The sequence below is a fragment of the Macrobrachium nipponense genome, chromosome 41 (genome assembly GCF_015104395.2).
Source record: "Macrobrachium nipponense isolate FS-2020 chromosome 41, ASM1510439v2, whole genome shotgun sequence".
Lineage (NCBI taxonomy): Eukaryota > Metazoa > Arthropoda > Malacostraca > Decapoda > Palaemonidae > Macrobrachium > Macrobrachium nipponense.
This window is the reverse complement of record NC_061102.1, coordinates 41,205,119-41,218,219: the sequence shown is the minus strand read 5'-3', so window position 1 is coordinate 41,218,219 and position 13,101 is coordinate 41,205,119. Positions and strand designations below refer to the sequence as shown.

General features: G+C 36.5%; 1 protein-coding gene across 4 annotated transcripts in view; it reads right to left on the bottom strand.

The window, feature by feature from the left end:
- Positions 1–13,101, bottom strand: part of LOC135212723 (RYamide receptor-like) — an 82,497-nt gene that overhangs the window by 56,231 nt on the left and 13,165 nt on the right. For 3 of the 4 annotated variants that reach the window (XM_064246420.1, XM_064246422.1, XM_064246423.1), the window contains exons 2-4: positions 4,137–4,917; positions 1,916–2,102; positions 181–322 (exon numbers count right to left, since the gene is read on the bottom strand). In XM_064246420.1, coding sequence (XP_064102490.1) covers positions 181–322; positions 1,916–2,102; positions 4,137–4,640 — 833 coding nt within the window. In that variant the 5' untranslated portion in view covers positions 4,641–4,917. Of the gene's footprint in view, positions 1–180; positions 323–1,915; positions 2,103–4,136; positions 4,918–5,119; positions 5,167–13,101 lie in introns of all 4 variants that reach the window. The other variant, XM_064246421.1, reaches the window with a different exon arrangement.

Below are 13,101 nucleotides of genomic sequence, written 5' to 3'. Positions count from 1 at the left end.
ACTGTGAGTCTGATCAGTAAGCAGGTTCTTTAACTACAGCTTTGAAAAGATGCATCACAGATTCTGATCCTGATTTACCTATGGGTAACTTGCTGTAAACACCGTGTTGACCTCCTCTAGATGAAAAATGAAGCAATGCCATAATGCCCCATACGTATAAAAACAAAAACAATTTCTTACCTGGAGTAAGTGAAGATCATAACCAAGAGAGGCAGGAAGTACTGGAGCACCATAAGCGCCATAGAATAGAACTGTTTGAGCTCTCCAAGGGGCCACAACTCCGTACAGACTTTCTTGTCGTAAACTAGGTATACTCGACTGTCTGCCTCAAAAAGAAAGAAGAAGAAGAAAAAGATGATTTGAAAGTGTTTACGAGACAAAATTGGAATATCTACTTTTAACTGTCGGTAAACAAAGCATATGCTGGCATGCACGCACACAGAAATATATATGTGTGTGTGCATATCATTTGAAACGACAGGTAAATAAACAACATACTGGGTGTAGGTCATGACCGGTTTCGACTTTATTTCTAAGCCATTATCGAAACCGGTCAGAAACTACTCCCAGTTTGTAATTTATTCACCTGTTTTTCAAGTGACACACACACACATATATATATACATTATTTATATATATATATATATATATATATATATTATATATATATATATATATATATGTATGTATGTATGTATGTATGTAATGTTTTATCTCTTTGCCTCCCCTCTTTCAGACAACTGAAATGACAAAAGGGAAAAGTCGAATTTATACCTGGGGAGGAATTTAGCACAGGAGGGTGAAGGGATATTGAATCATTCAGAGGACAGCCGATCAGCAAAAGTGAAGAATATTAATCTTCCAAATGGAAATGCAGAGTATGTGTGGGAACAGGGATAGAAAGGGAAATGAATATAAATGTTGTTTTAAAGTGAAAGCAGATGCCGAGGTTTTTCTGGATGATTATGAAAGGACTAAAACGTTCTTGTTTATAAATATATGAGACAATGCACAGTAAATTTATAGACAATAAATATATATGTAAGAACATACAGTGGAAGAAAATATGTGGTCATATATTTTATTAACAATGGAGAGGAGAAACATTCGGAGGTAGGCAAGGCAAGACAGTCAGCAGGGACCCCGCATCGTTGAAATGATCAACAGAATGGCTGTGAAGGAATACGTTGGAATAAAAGGAAAACTGTTGACCTAGGGGTTCTTTATGGAAACGAAGGATGGAGATGAATGCGAATGAAGGAAGGCGGAAGGAAATTGATAGTGTGATCTCTCCGAAAAATGTTGTGGAATGAAGACTAAAAGGAAACAAAACGGCAATGCGAGGATTGCGTTTTAAAATATACCTTTATAGACGTACATAGTTAATGATTACAGACAGTGCAAATATGATTAGACGTAGCCTCTTATCTCGTATATTACCTTAATAAATAACATTCCTCTCACAATAGTATAATGTTACCTACTGGATATAACGAAAATCACACAAATTTGGGTTAAATATCGGCAAAGCTGTTCTGAGTAAACGGTTGAATAAAGTAGTAGCGAGTGAAACGTCGACTACAAAGTACGAACACAGGCGACCAAGTCTTGAGCATGACCTAGATTTGATAAGAATGTTTTGTCCCCGCAATATCTTGCATGATGACTTTTGCCTGCCTCCTATCAGTGGCATCACGTTTCAGAACTTCAAAAACACAAGGAGTTAAGATAAAGAGAAGCATTTTTCCTTTTCCTGGCGATATCCGTGCAGTTCTAGCTTTCCTAGTTATTCATTAAGGCCTGACTGTTCAATTTTAATGCAAAGAATCCTTTTCGAATGAAAGGGACTGGCATGGAAAAGTCTTCTAAAATAATAATATGTAAAATAGCTTCCTGAGGAACAGATAAACCTCACCTGGCGGGTGAAGACTCGAAAAGACAGCTATAGGCAGCGTTGTCAGCAAAGCCAGCGACCAGATAAGCACAATAATGACTTTCGCTTGTAACGTTGTTATCCTTGGTCGCAGCGGGTATATGATGGCAATGTAACGATCAATGCTAACGGCCACTAATGTGTAAGCTGAGACGAAGATTGATATCGCCTGTGATAAAAGAAAATACAGATTTGTACTCGTTCTGTACATGACTAAAATGCATTATTTTAGACAAAATGTGCAACTATGTGCACAGTACATTATCATTATTATATAAATATTTTATTTGCAATGTCACTGCTTCATGTGGAATACAATATAAGACAACTTACCCAGCAATTTTCATTCTGTCCTAGAACGCCCATAAGAAAAGAATAACAGATAAATAGAAAAATACAGTAAACTAAAAATCAAAACACATATTGATACACAAAACTAAACACGATAACGTAAATAAATAAACAATAGTTGAGAAACACTCAAAGCGTGGATCTTCTGAAGGAGTATTACTAAAATTGATCATGTAACACCAGTAGGAAAACTCGCTTGCAGTTTTATATAGAGGATTGAAAATCCTCAAGTGGTGGGTAAGTGGCTTCGTGACATTTCACTATAAAAAATGAATGCTGAGTTTCTACGTAGTGAACAGCACGCAACAGTTCTCTCAGGGCAGGCTTTCAAGTTTTAGAAACAACAAACAACACAGAGGTTTCCTGTTGAAGTTAGGCTCACGGAAGACGGTCTGAATCGTTATCGCCATTGCCGGGAAAAATGTTCCACCACTTCAGGAAGTTTTATCTAGAAGACAAAGGAATCCTCGATGATGATGACATTCAAAGAACAGATTGAGATTCTCGCGATGGTGAAACAGAAAAGATCGTAAGCAACACTTGACTTTTAGATACTATTAAAAGACATATTTTACACTTCCCAGAGACAAAGGTAGAACTAGGCGTTGACAAATATTCAAAATAATTAAAGACGATGCCTGACGAATCTTGTAGTTGGGGCCCCTGATTGATAAAATCTCGGTTGATCCAAGTTTAGCCTCATATGTACTGGCTATACGGTATATTGATTATTCAGAAATTTCTGGTAATGTTAACAGCCACCTTCTTCCTTTCAGGGGAAATGTACATTTGCATGAAAATTGAATTTTCAGCGCCAACGGTCTTTTGTCGTACTCTAACTAATAAAAATAAAATAATTTGGCCAGGAAGATCAATATTTTGAAGCCTCAGTATTTTACATTTGATTGTATCTGAGTAATTTCGTCGTTTAGTACGAAAAATCTCCGTGAGGAAAACGAGGTACCATCATGCACTAGGATCAACTACGCACGTTCTGCGCAGGTGAAATGCCTTCCCGCTCTCTCCTTATTCGATATAACAGACAGACTGAATGGTTCAATAATATAAACTTGCATTGCGGCAAGGGAGGTCAACGAGACCAGGAAAAACCTGACAGTATCAAGATAATTCATCTCATATTACGTGAACGGAAGAAAGCCATGTGTTGGCAAAACATGCACAAACGTTCGTAGACCTTCATTTGACCCAGCTCCATTCACTCCATCCAGAGCTTGGAGGACCGAGGAACCATTATCCCTCCAAGAGCCAGAGGGACGATGGCCTTGCAGCAAACAATACAAAGTTTTCTGTATCGATCTCTGTCATACACACTTAAACTTCTTGCAGAGAGATTGTTATTGGTAAAAAACGTAATCAAGGTAACTTAGCAGAAAGCTTTAATTAAGGTCATGCAAAATTACAAAATTCCTTGTACTATATAGCTGCATTTCACCACCTACTTATATTGTATTTCAGTAATGTTTGCTGTTTTCCTTTTTAAAGGAATGCTTACGCAAGCATAAGTTATAAGAAACAGCATGTATTCAAGCATAAATCAGACTTGAACAGTACTGAAATAGATCCACTAGTTAACTTTACTTATACAATTACACACACATTATATATATACTATATATACTAATACTAAGAAATCACAAAAGTAAGCACGTGATTTTGTTTATTAGCTGAAGCCACTGGGAAAATTTGAAAAAGAAAAGACAGAGGGCCAAGTACTTTCGTGTATTTGTGCCCCGAAGATGTGTTAAATACACAGCTAATACTATATAATATAGAAAACACACACACAAAAATAATTATAGTAATAAAATCGAAGTACTAAAATGTATCTTACCTGTGCGTAATTGACGAAGACGCACAGCCCCACCCCAAAAGGCCAGTGTTGAAGAACGATTATGGAAGCAACTGAAAAGGGTACGCAAAATACCATGATGAGCAAGTCTCCAACTGCGAGGTTAGCGATGAAGAGATTGGTGACCGTGTGCATCTTCCGACTCGTGATGATTGTGTATAAGACGAGCGAATTGCCAAGCAGAGCTATGATGAATATGGATGAATACATCACGTAAACCAGCGGCATGTACGGGAAATAGGACGAAGTACATAAACCTGCTGACACTAACACATCTAATTCTGAGCGGCTTATGTTACACACTTCGCAGTGCATGTAATCTGGGAAAGTATGAGTCTCATTCGATTGATAATACATCTCACTAAGTTCGATGTTGCACGTCTCTCTGATTTCATCCACACTAGGAGGAAAACTTTCCTCGTCTGTGATGTCCATTTGGTCTACCTGAGAGGCTTCCCAGGCCTTGGTCAAATTGTTTATCATCATGCTGAATCTGTCCAACTTCTCTCAAAGTGATTACGCATTTTTTCTTAAGCCGTTTATATTTAAATTAAAAGTGGCAACAAGTTACTGTCTAGCACAAGTTTCTACAGTCACAGAAATATGGCGCACAAAAAAGTTTCGGAGGAGTTCTATGCACTGCAATCCAAGCACATTTGGCTTTTAAGGTCCTGTACGAAGAACTTTTTGTAAAATTTCGAGCAGCCATGTATGATGCTTTAGCACTTGGGGTAGTTTCCGCTTGGGATCAAAACCTTTCTACCTGAAAAGTAAAAGGGCTTTTCACAAAACAGAAAGGTTCACACCAGAAGTAACTTTCAAATCAGGCATAATTCAACGTATATCATGTTTTATTATCCATTCTGTTACTATGATTGTAAATCATTTCTCCGGGTCTGTCAAGTGTAAATTTCCATATCCAAGACACACGCATTCAGCTACAAAGCTGTATTTCAATACTGTACCATTAAAGGGTTCCTGGAATATCACCCTGAACCGAGCCCCAAAATATCTGTATGGGTACACACAAAAAATCAGTTTGACTGTGAAAATAAAACCATTATACATACAAAACCTGCATCTAAACTTCATTTGTAAACAACAATGGAATCCTAAGATACTTATAGTCTTTTAAATACTCACCTATATAACCTAGACATAAGATCCCACTCGGCCTATGGGCTTCTGTGTTTATAAGCATTTGTGTGTGTGTGGTGTTTACTTCGTCATAACAGCAAACATCCTCATCATTCCGCCACACACACATATATAAATGTTTGTGTGTATACATATATATATATATATATATAATATAATATATATATATATAGATTATATATATATATATATATATTATAATATATATATATGTAAATATATCATCAATATATAAACAATATTAAAATAAACAACAACAATTAAAATCACATTCAAAAAATGCATTTAGAAATTAACAGTAAAAACAAAGCATCAAACGTCATAATTAACGGTGATGTCATAAAACATTCTAATTTTCTAGGATAAAATTCTGCGTAGCCTAGACAGTGCTAGGCAAATGTTTAACATCTCCAACTGGAGATCAGAAACACGTGAAAAGGTAGAGAAATGTTCCAAAGGACATTTCTCATATCGTGAAAAGGAATTCCAGCGTAAAAAGCCTTGGAGGGAACCTTTCATTTCCGAGTTATTTCCCAGTCCCTCAGCTGTACATATAAAGTCAAAGTATCAATTCAGTGTCTTGCTATGTTTCTGCCAGGACCTGTGAAGTTAAAAAAAAAAAAGCTCTTAGCGTTTCCAAACCATAAGTGATGAGAAGCCTGTTGCTGTTGTCATGATTATATGAAATATACCTTTCTAAAATCCCATGGATCAATTTATGCCCAATCAAAATAAAAAAATCCAATTCCTTTGATGTAGCTACTATACACTTAACTTTTTCATTCGTGTCATTACGCCTTTTACTTCCCGATTTTTTGAAATTTTTCTTAAAAGCGCTGGTCAGCGGTAAATTAATTTTTTTCGTGATTAAAAATTAATCAGCTCAAACCGTATATTGACATTTCTTGATAATTCATAAGAAGTCTGTTTTAGAAGTTATGTCAGTTCTTTACACCGTTGGCACTTGGTAATAAGGATGTCTGTATGTTAATGATTTTGATGCAATTTGGAACCATAACTTTGCATCATCTTGTCTTACACGTTTAATTCTGAGAATGTTGATGCATGCCTTAACGCAAGTTAGAGTCCGTCCAGTAATATTCCTAACAAAATCTGTTTAATCTAAAACAAAACTGCTAAAAAGTGTATATATACTCACACCAAATGAAAATGTCATGAAAACCGGCAAAGCCTAACAAAGACTAACATTTCCCTCAAGCTTCAAAGCCAGTGGAAGACAAAACGTGTTAATCTTACTGTTTATAATTCTGCAGCAGCCGTTCGTTATTTCTTGCCCGTATATGCTATATATACTGTAAACACTACCTTACTCACCGACCTCTTTTCAACATTCGCCAGTGTTCAGTGTTGAAAGATTTTTTTCTTGTTTGTTTGTATGGTGTTTTTACGTTGCATGGAACCAGTGGTTATTCAGCAACGGGACCAACGGCTTTACGTGACTTCCGAACCACGTCGAGAGTGATCTTCCATCACTAGAAATACACCTCTCTCACCCCTCAATGGAATGGCCGAAAATCGAATTCGCGGCCACCTAGGTGGCCCGCCAACACCATACCGACCACGCCACTGAGGCGCTACAGTGTTGAAAGAGAATCGTTCGAAATATATGATTTGCCCCTTACATTCATAGTACGATATGTGCTACAAGAAACCTCGAACAGTTCTCAATCTGCTCTGCACAGGAGTTTTCTTTCCCTGAATCTAGGTCACCTAGAAACCTCTGTGCTTTGTCTAGCCAGTTAAAGTTACTAAGCATGTAATCAATACCCTCCTTAAGAATTCTAACATATTACAAGACAAGAGTAATTAATTTTGGGAGAATTTCCCCTTTACATCTACTCAAGCGAAAAAATTATTCAAATCAAACGGAAACATTCGATAATGTCAATTCATATTCATCCCAATTAGGAAATGAACGACGGTTTCATTGTGCCTCATTTTGATATTCAAATACTTTTAATAATGAATAGTGCCGAGATAGAGGCAGAGGCCACCGAAAATCTTTAGAATATTCAACGAAAATTCCAGCGACTTCGTCATAAGAATCCTGTTTTATTTTCTGCATTTTCAGGTCCTGAGGGGTAATGACTTTCGTCAAGAGTTGGAACGCTCCGAATAGACCTTTAGACTAAATGTTCTACACAGTATCATTACATTATCGCAAGATTCATCTCCTAATGATATTAGAATTCTTTAAAGAGTGCTACACTCTTGTGTTATATCCAGATTCCTCACATTTAAAGTATGGAGAGAAGGACTAAGAAGTGAAGTCTTGTATACAAGGATTTTCACGATCAGTTTCGGAAGAACTTGGACTAACAACGGACTGCAACCACCCTACGACCGAGAGGAACAGATCTAGAAAGAGAAGTAAGGCAGAAATCATCCACTTCGATCACTTTGATGTTCATGATATTGTTTAAAAACAGCGTAGAAGGCATTAAAAGAATAAGCACGGTCATAACAGAATAACAAACTCGAGATGAGGAAGCTTTGACTACCCAGCTGATAAAGCCAGTGATGAAAGTCTTAATAACGAACTATCTAAGTGTACACTTCACGAGCAAAGTTTATTTGGTCTTCAGGCTTGAACTGTTCCGTCACTGTTTTTTGATATCCTAGAAGAATTCATTCTGCAGCGTCTACATAATTTATCTGTTTACAGACTGATTTCCAGTTACTTCATTTTGAAACTCGAACAAATAATCGAACGGTGAAAAATGACCAGAAAATACACCTTATTTTATTGCTAAGGATCAGATACTTTATTTACTTTTCTGAAGACTTTACCCTGTAAGAAACGTAGCCCTCTTAAGAAAGTGTGAAAAAGGGACAACATCCACATGGTATTGTGCATCAACGTTTCATCACAAAGTTAGGTTACTGTAACTACCCTGATAATGGCCAGACAAATTATTTACTGAATTAGTTATAGGGCCTAATTATTATCAGCCACATTAATAATTAATAAATCTCAGCGTCATAGGGGCTCATCCATTTTAGGTATGGGACAGGCTACATTATTAAAGCAAGAATAGAATACAAAGCACATGTCATAACCTTAAGAAATAGCTACGAGACCTCCCTTGACTATAAGCTACATTAATTGTCATTACAATTCTGAGCACGGACGGTTATAAACAAACGAGCTTGATGGTGCGTGCTACGCTGAGCTGGGATCCGGCGCTGCCCCATTAAGCTTACCCTACCCTCTCGATCTTTTACCTACTCCAAACCACCCTGCCCGGACAAACAGGTTTGCAGGAGGAGATGGATGTGTTATTCTCCGCTACTCCGGATCCCCTACCTACTCCGCCCTCACCGGGGCCGGATAAACAAGAAAGATCCACTCGGATTCTAATATTATAGATAAATAGAGAGATAAATAGTGCCACGGTATGACAAAGATATCATGAGAAGGACACTCGAGCAGAAGCCGAACATGATTTATGAACTTATGTAAAAGAAAAAAATATATAATAATAATAATAAAACTAGTACATGGATATATTAAAGAAGAAAATTAAAGGAGATTTTATGCGTAAATAAGCTATAAGTCAATCGAGAAAATGACAGATAATTCCAGAAAAAAAAAGTCCCCCCTGATGGACAGATTAAATAATGGCCGTCATGACTTTTAGCGAGGGGCCACCGAGGAGGTCAACTTCCACCAGTGAACTACATCCCAAGTGGCTGCAATAAAGTCTTCGTCGATGACCACAGCTGTTGCGACGCTATTTTGTAGAAATAAATCAGTCAAGCAGTTTCATCAAAGTCACATGGAAGCAAGATGGACGAATGACTTAGGGACGTTTCATATTCTTCACTTGTGCACTTAACCTCACCAAGCCTAAACAAATCCTGTCTATGAGTCCCCAAGAACATTTAGATTCCTATCATTTCAAGCTAAAATTTCCATTAAGGGGTCTTGATTAATAAGAGCTTTATAAAACGGCACTCAAAAAGATAATTAATATATTTACTAAACAATATTTTCCTTTTTATTGACATATACTATTTATGTCTCGCGCTGAAACGAATCTGTAGGAGTTAGTATATGCAAAACTTAGAACACATCCGAGTAAGAATTAAACTATTGTAACAGAAATGACTGAAATGTGTCTGATCTCTGAGATATAATTTTATCACATCTGGTCAACCCATTTTAAAACTGGGATAGCAATGGTTTTCACAGGAAACGTGTTTTGGAATGAGCTTTACTAACAGGTGAACTGGAAAATAATTTGTCGTCAACATAATTTTGAAATAAAAAGTATGAAACCTAAAAACTTGGTATTAAATGCAGTTTCTGTGCCATCAATCTTTCCAGTCTGTAAAATAAAACACCCACTGTGCAAACTGTCTCATTTTTCTTTCATAAAATCATTAACACAAAGCAAAGCAAACTTCAGCAGTCACATCCGAGTAACATCCAAGATGCTAATAAGCCTTTCATTTCACAAGTCAAACTTTTCCTTTTCATGAAACTTGGAATAAAGGAGATTTGTCACATCGAATCTCAAGTAACCATGTCAAGGACACTAAAATTACTTTGGTAAACAATACCCCTTATAACTATATCACAAAATTAATACCTGAAAGATAAAGGTGTTACAAAGATAGTATTGGAACACCTTATGTCATGACCCATAGATTACATCAAATTGGAGATCAGAAGGGCTTTAGGTGACATGCAAACGCAGCTGATAACGCTAGAGGATAAACGATCACACTTCATTCACGGGACTTCGAGTCGAGAAGGGAAGACGGCTAGAAAACGCCGCCTTAACTTGTCAGCATTTGAAAGCTTACTGTTTCTCCTTCTTAGACTTAACCCAGTCTTAACTGATGACGTCATCACACCGTGAGACGGAGTTCGAGGTGTTTTTTTAAACTTAAAACTTTACCTGCAAAAATATACCTAGAAAGCAGCCGCGCTTAAGATGAAAGATTGTAAGTCCACCGGTTGAGAAACGCTAAGTGGGAGTAATAGCATTAAGAGCACTCATGGAGTATAAAATGGGGAAGGACCATTTTTTCTTTTCAAGACCACTTATAGCAATATAAGAGCTCCATCCGGTATTATTCTCTATAACAGAAGTTCACTTTATTCCTTTTTAAGCCTTATTGCACTGAAAGGGAGAGGCCAGTATAAATTTTGCATACCACAACTCTAGTTTTAATTTTTGGCATAAAAACATTGACGAAAAACGTTGTATTATCACTAAGATCCTCCATTGTGAATTTCCTAGGAATCGCACTCGTGATATTTCTCTGAAATGGCAGTGGCAGCGACAGATACCATGAGTGTCTACCTGATAGCGTTATCGCATCATTCCTTCACCGAAAAACCCTTTATTTTCTTTCATTTTCTGAAACAGGCAGATGCATTTGAGCTTGTTTTCTGATGCTCAACGTCCCCTAAAACTTTGTCGTTTCAGTTAAGTCAATGAGGGAATAAAATAAAAGATGAAAGTCTCGATGGTAGATCACTTAGTGAAAAAGTAAAGTATATTCTGTAGTTCTGCTGTACTTGCAGACAGATAAAAAATAAATGAGTGAATCCTGTTTCCGGTGCATAAAAAAGCGGAAATTCAATATACCAATAAACCTTTTATTACATTACTAATATATAAAACTCACTGACGTTATATCAAACGCACGGCATAAAGGAATCAAACTATAAGCATAACAGATTCTTGAATCTAGATGTAGCTCTATGACAGTGATATCTCTTTAGAATTGGATACTATAAGTAAAGCGTGCTTGTATGCATCTTTTCCCTTCTATTCAGGTGATTAACATATTGAGCCACACCAAGATTTTTTTACAATTATTCATGTCTAAAAAAAAAAGTGTGGGCGCCAAACATTTATGGAAATGCTGCTAGAGATAAAAATTATATATTTCTTTTCTTGCAGCATTTTCTTCCATGTTTGGCCCCATGCTTTTATTTTTTTAGACATGAATGAATAATTGTCAGTAAATCCTAGTGTGTGTCAAAAACTTTTTTTTCTTACTTTTTTTAGTACATTTTAGTTAAAGCTTTTTTTTTCAAAAACTTTCACGTATGTCTTTTTATTCTATACTTTTTGGTTTTGACAGAAATTGTAACCGATTTATGATTGTGGCTAACGAAATCGATATCCTATCGAGCCAAAGAACTCGTAAAAAATCCGAGGTTTCATACAAATCCTTAGATACTGGGAGAGGTCACTGTAGGGTCACTAGAGGTCACTGCTAACCTACTGATCATGTAAGGTTGTATTGGCTCGGGGATTGAGTAACCATGCAAAGTTTCAAGTCCAATGGACGAAGGAATCAGGTCGAAAATTGAGTTACAAGATTTGACCAAGATAAACAACAAACATACACAAAAGCAACCTAAATAAAAGCTTTTAAAAGGCATGTGCTTAGTAACATATCGCTATAACGCCTGATTTCCATTCGATAGGATTGCGTTCAGTGGCCATTATCACGTATTTTGAATCACTCACTCAATAATCTTCGCCACCTCGCCTGAGGAAAAAATAAATAAATAAAGGAAGGGTCGGTTGGGAGTTGACTATACGTTATTTAACTACACGTATCCTATCTACTAAACATATTACACTCTTGATTCGTCAATATCATGATTTCTTTGCCTGAATCGAACGTGATATGGAATACTAAAAGAGTATATGGCCACTATGAGCGCTGGGTTGTTTCACTTTCCTCGCCGCCATTTACTCTTTACATTTCGTATCGCATTTTAATCCCCACGATACATCTTATACACTTGCATCAATATATAAAAACGTTAAGATTATGCAATATGCTATTATTTTTCGAGCTGATAGTGCACTATCTTTAATGCACAATGTGCCTGCTTTCACAAGGATGTAGATGATGAACAACATGCCTTGTGAGAACTAATTTCTTTTTTATTGGCGTCAAAGTTTATGATTTGACTACATAAGTGTTTTACAAATTGTATGTAAAAGTGAAATTTTGAAAGTGAACAGTGAGTTCGTGTACTATTAAAGTAATTATTTTGTGCCAGACATTTATTGTTTTAAGATGATCACGACAATCAGTGTTTGGAGTACACTGCTCAGTTTCTCTAGAATACATCGAGGATTGATGAAAAAACATACTTTTCAGTTAATGAAAGTTTTTGGAGCGAGAAATAAGTAACGATACGTTTTATGATAAGAAAACCGAGCCATGTTTTCCATTGCCATAATGACACCATTCACAGCTTCCTCCGGTGATTACCTGACGGCGTTATCTCAGAGATATTGCCATTAGGCGGCTGGAGACTTTCTCGCGACCTTGAGAAGGCGGGAAAAATTTGGCGGTAGGCGCCTGGTGATGTGATAAACTTTGGCGGGGAGCGTTACCTCGTATTTGGTTTTCTTAATAAAATCCCCAAATTTATGTATTGACTTGAATAGTCCATGAATTCACTGACTTTAATCAATACAGAGTTCATGGGCGCCCGCAGCATATCATATATATACATATGCAATGGAATTGTGATGCCAATAAATCAAGTGAAGCAAGATGCAATAAAAAAATACATTAAGTGACATCGACCTTTTTTCAATAGTTCCATATAGTACTGTTCAACTGAAATCAATAATTTCTTGAAAGAATAACGCACTTATATACTACATACAAATCTTATGCAATATTATAAGGATACCTTTGATTTACTTAAAAGAAAGAATGTACTGTAGAATGGAAGGAAAACAAAGTAATGTAGTTAAATGTAACATTTTTTTTT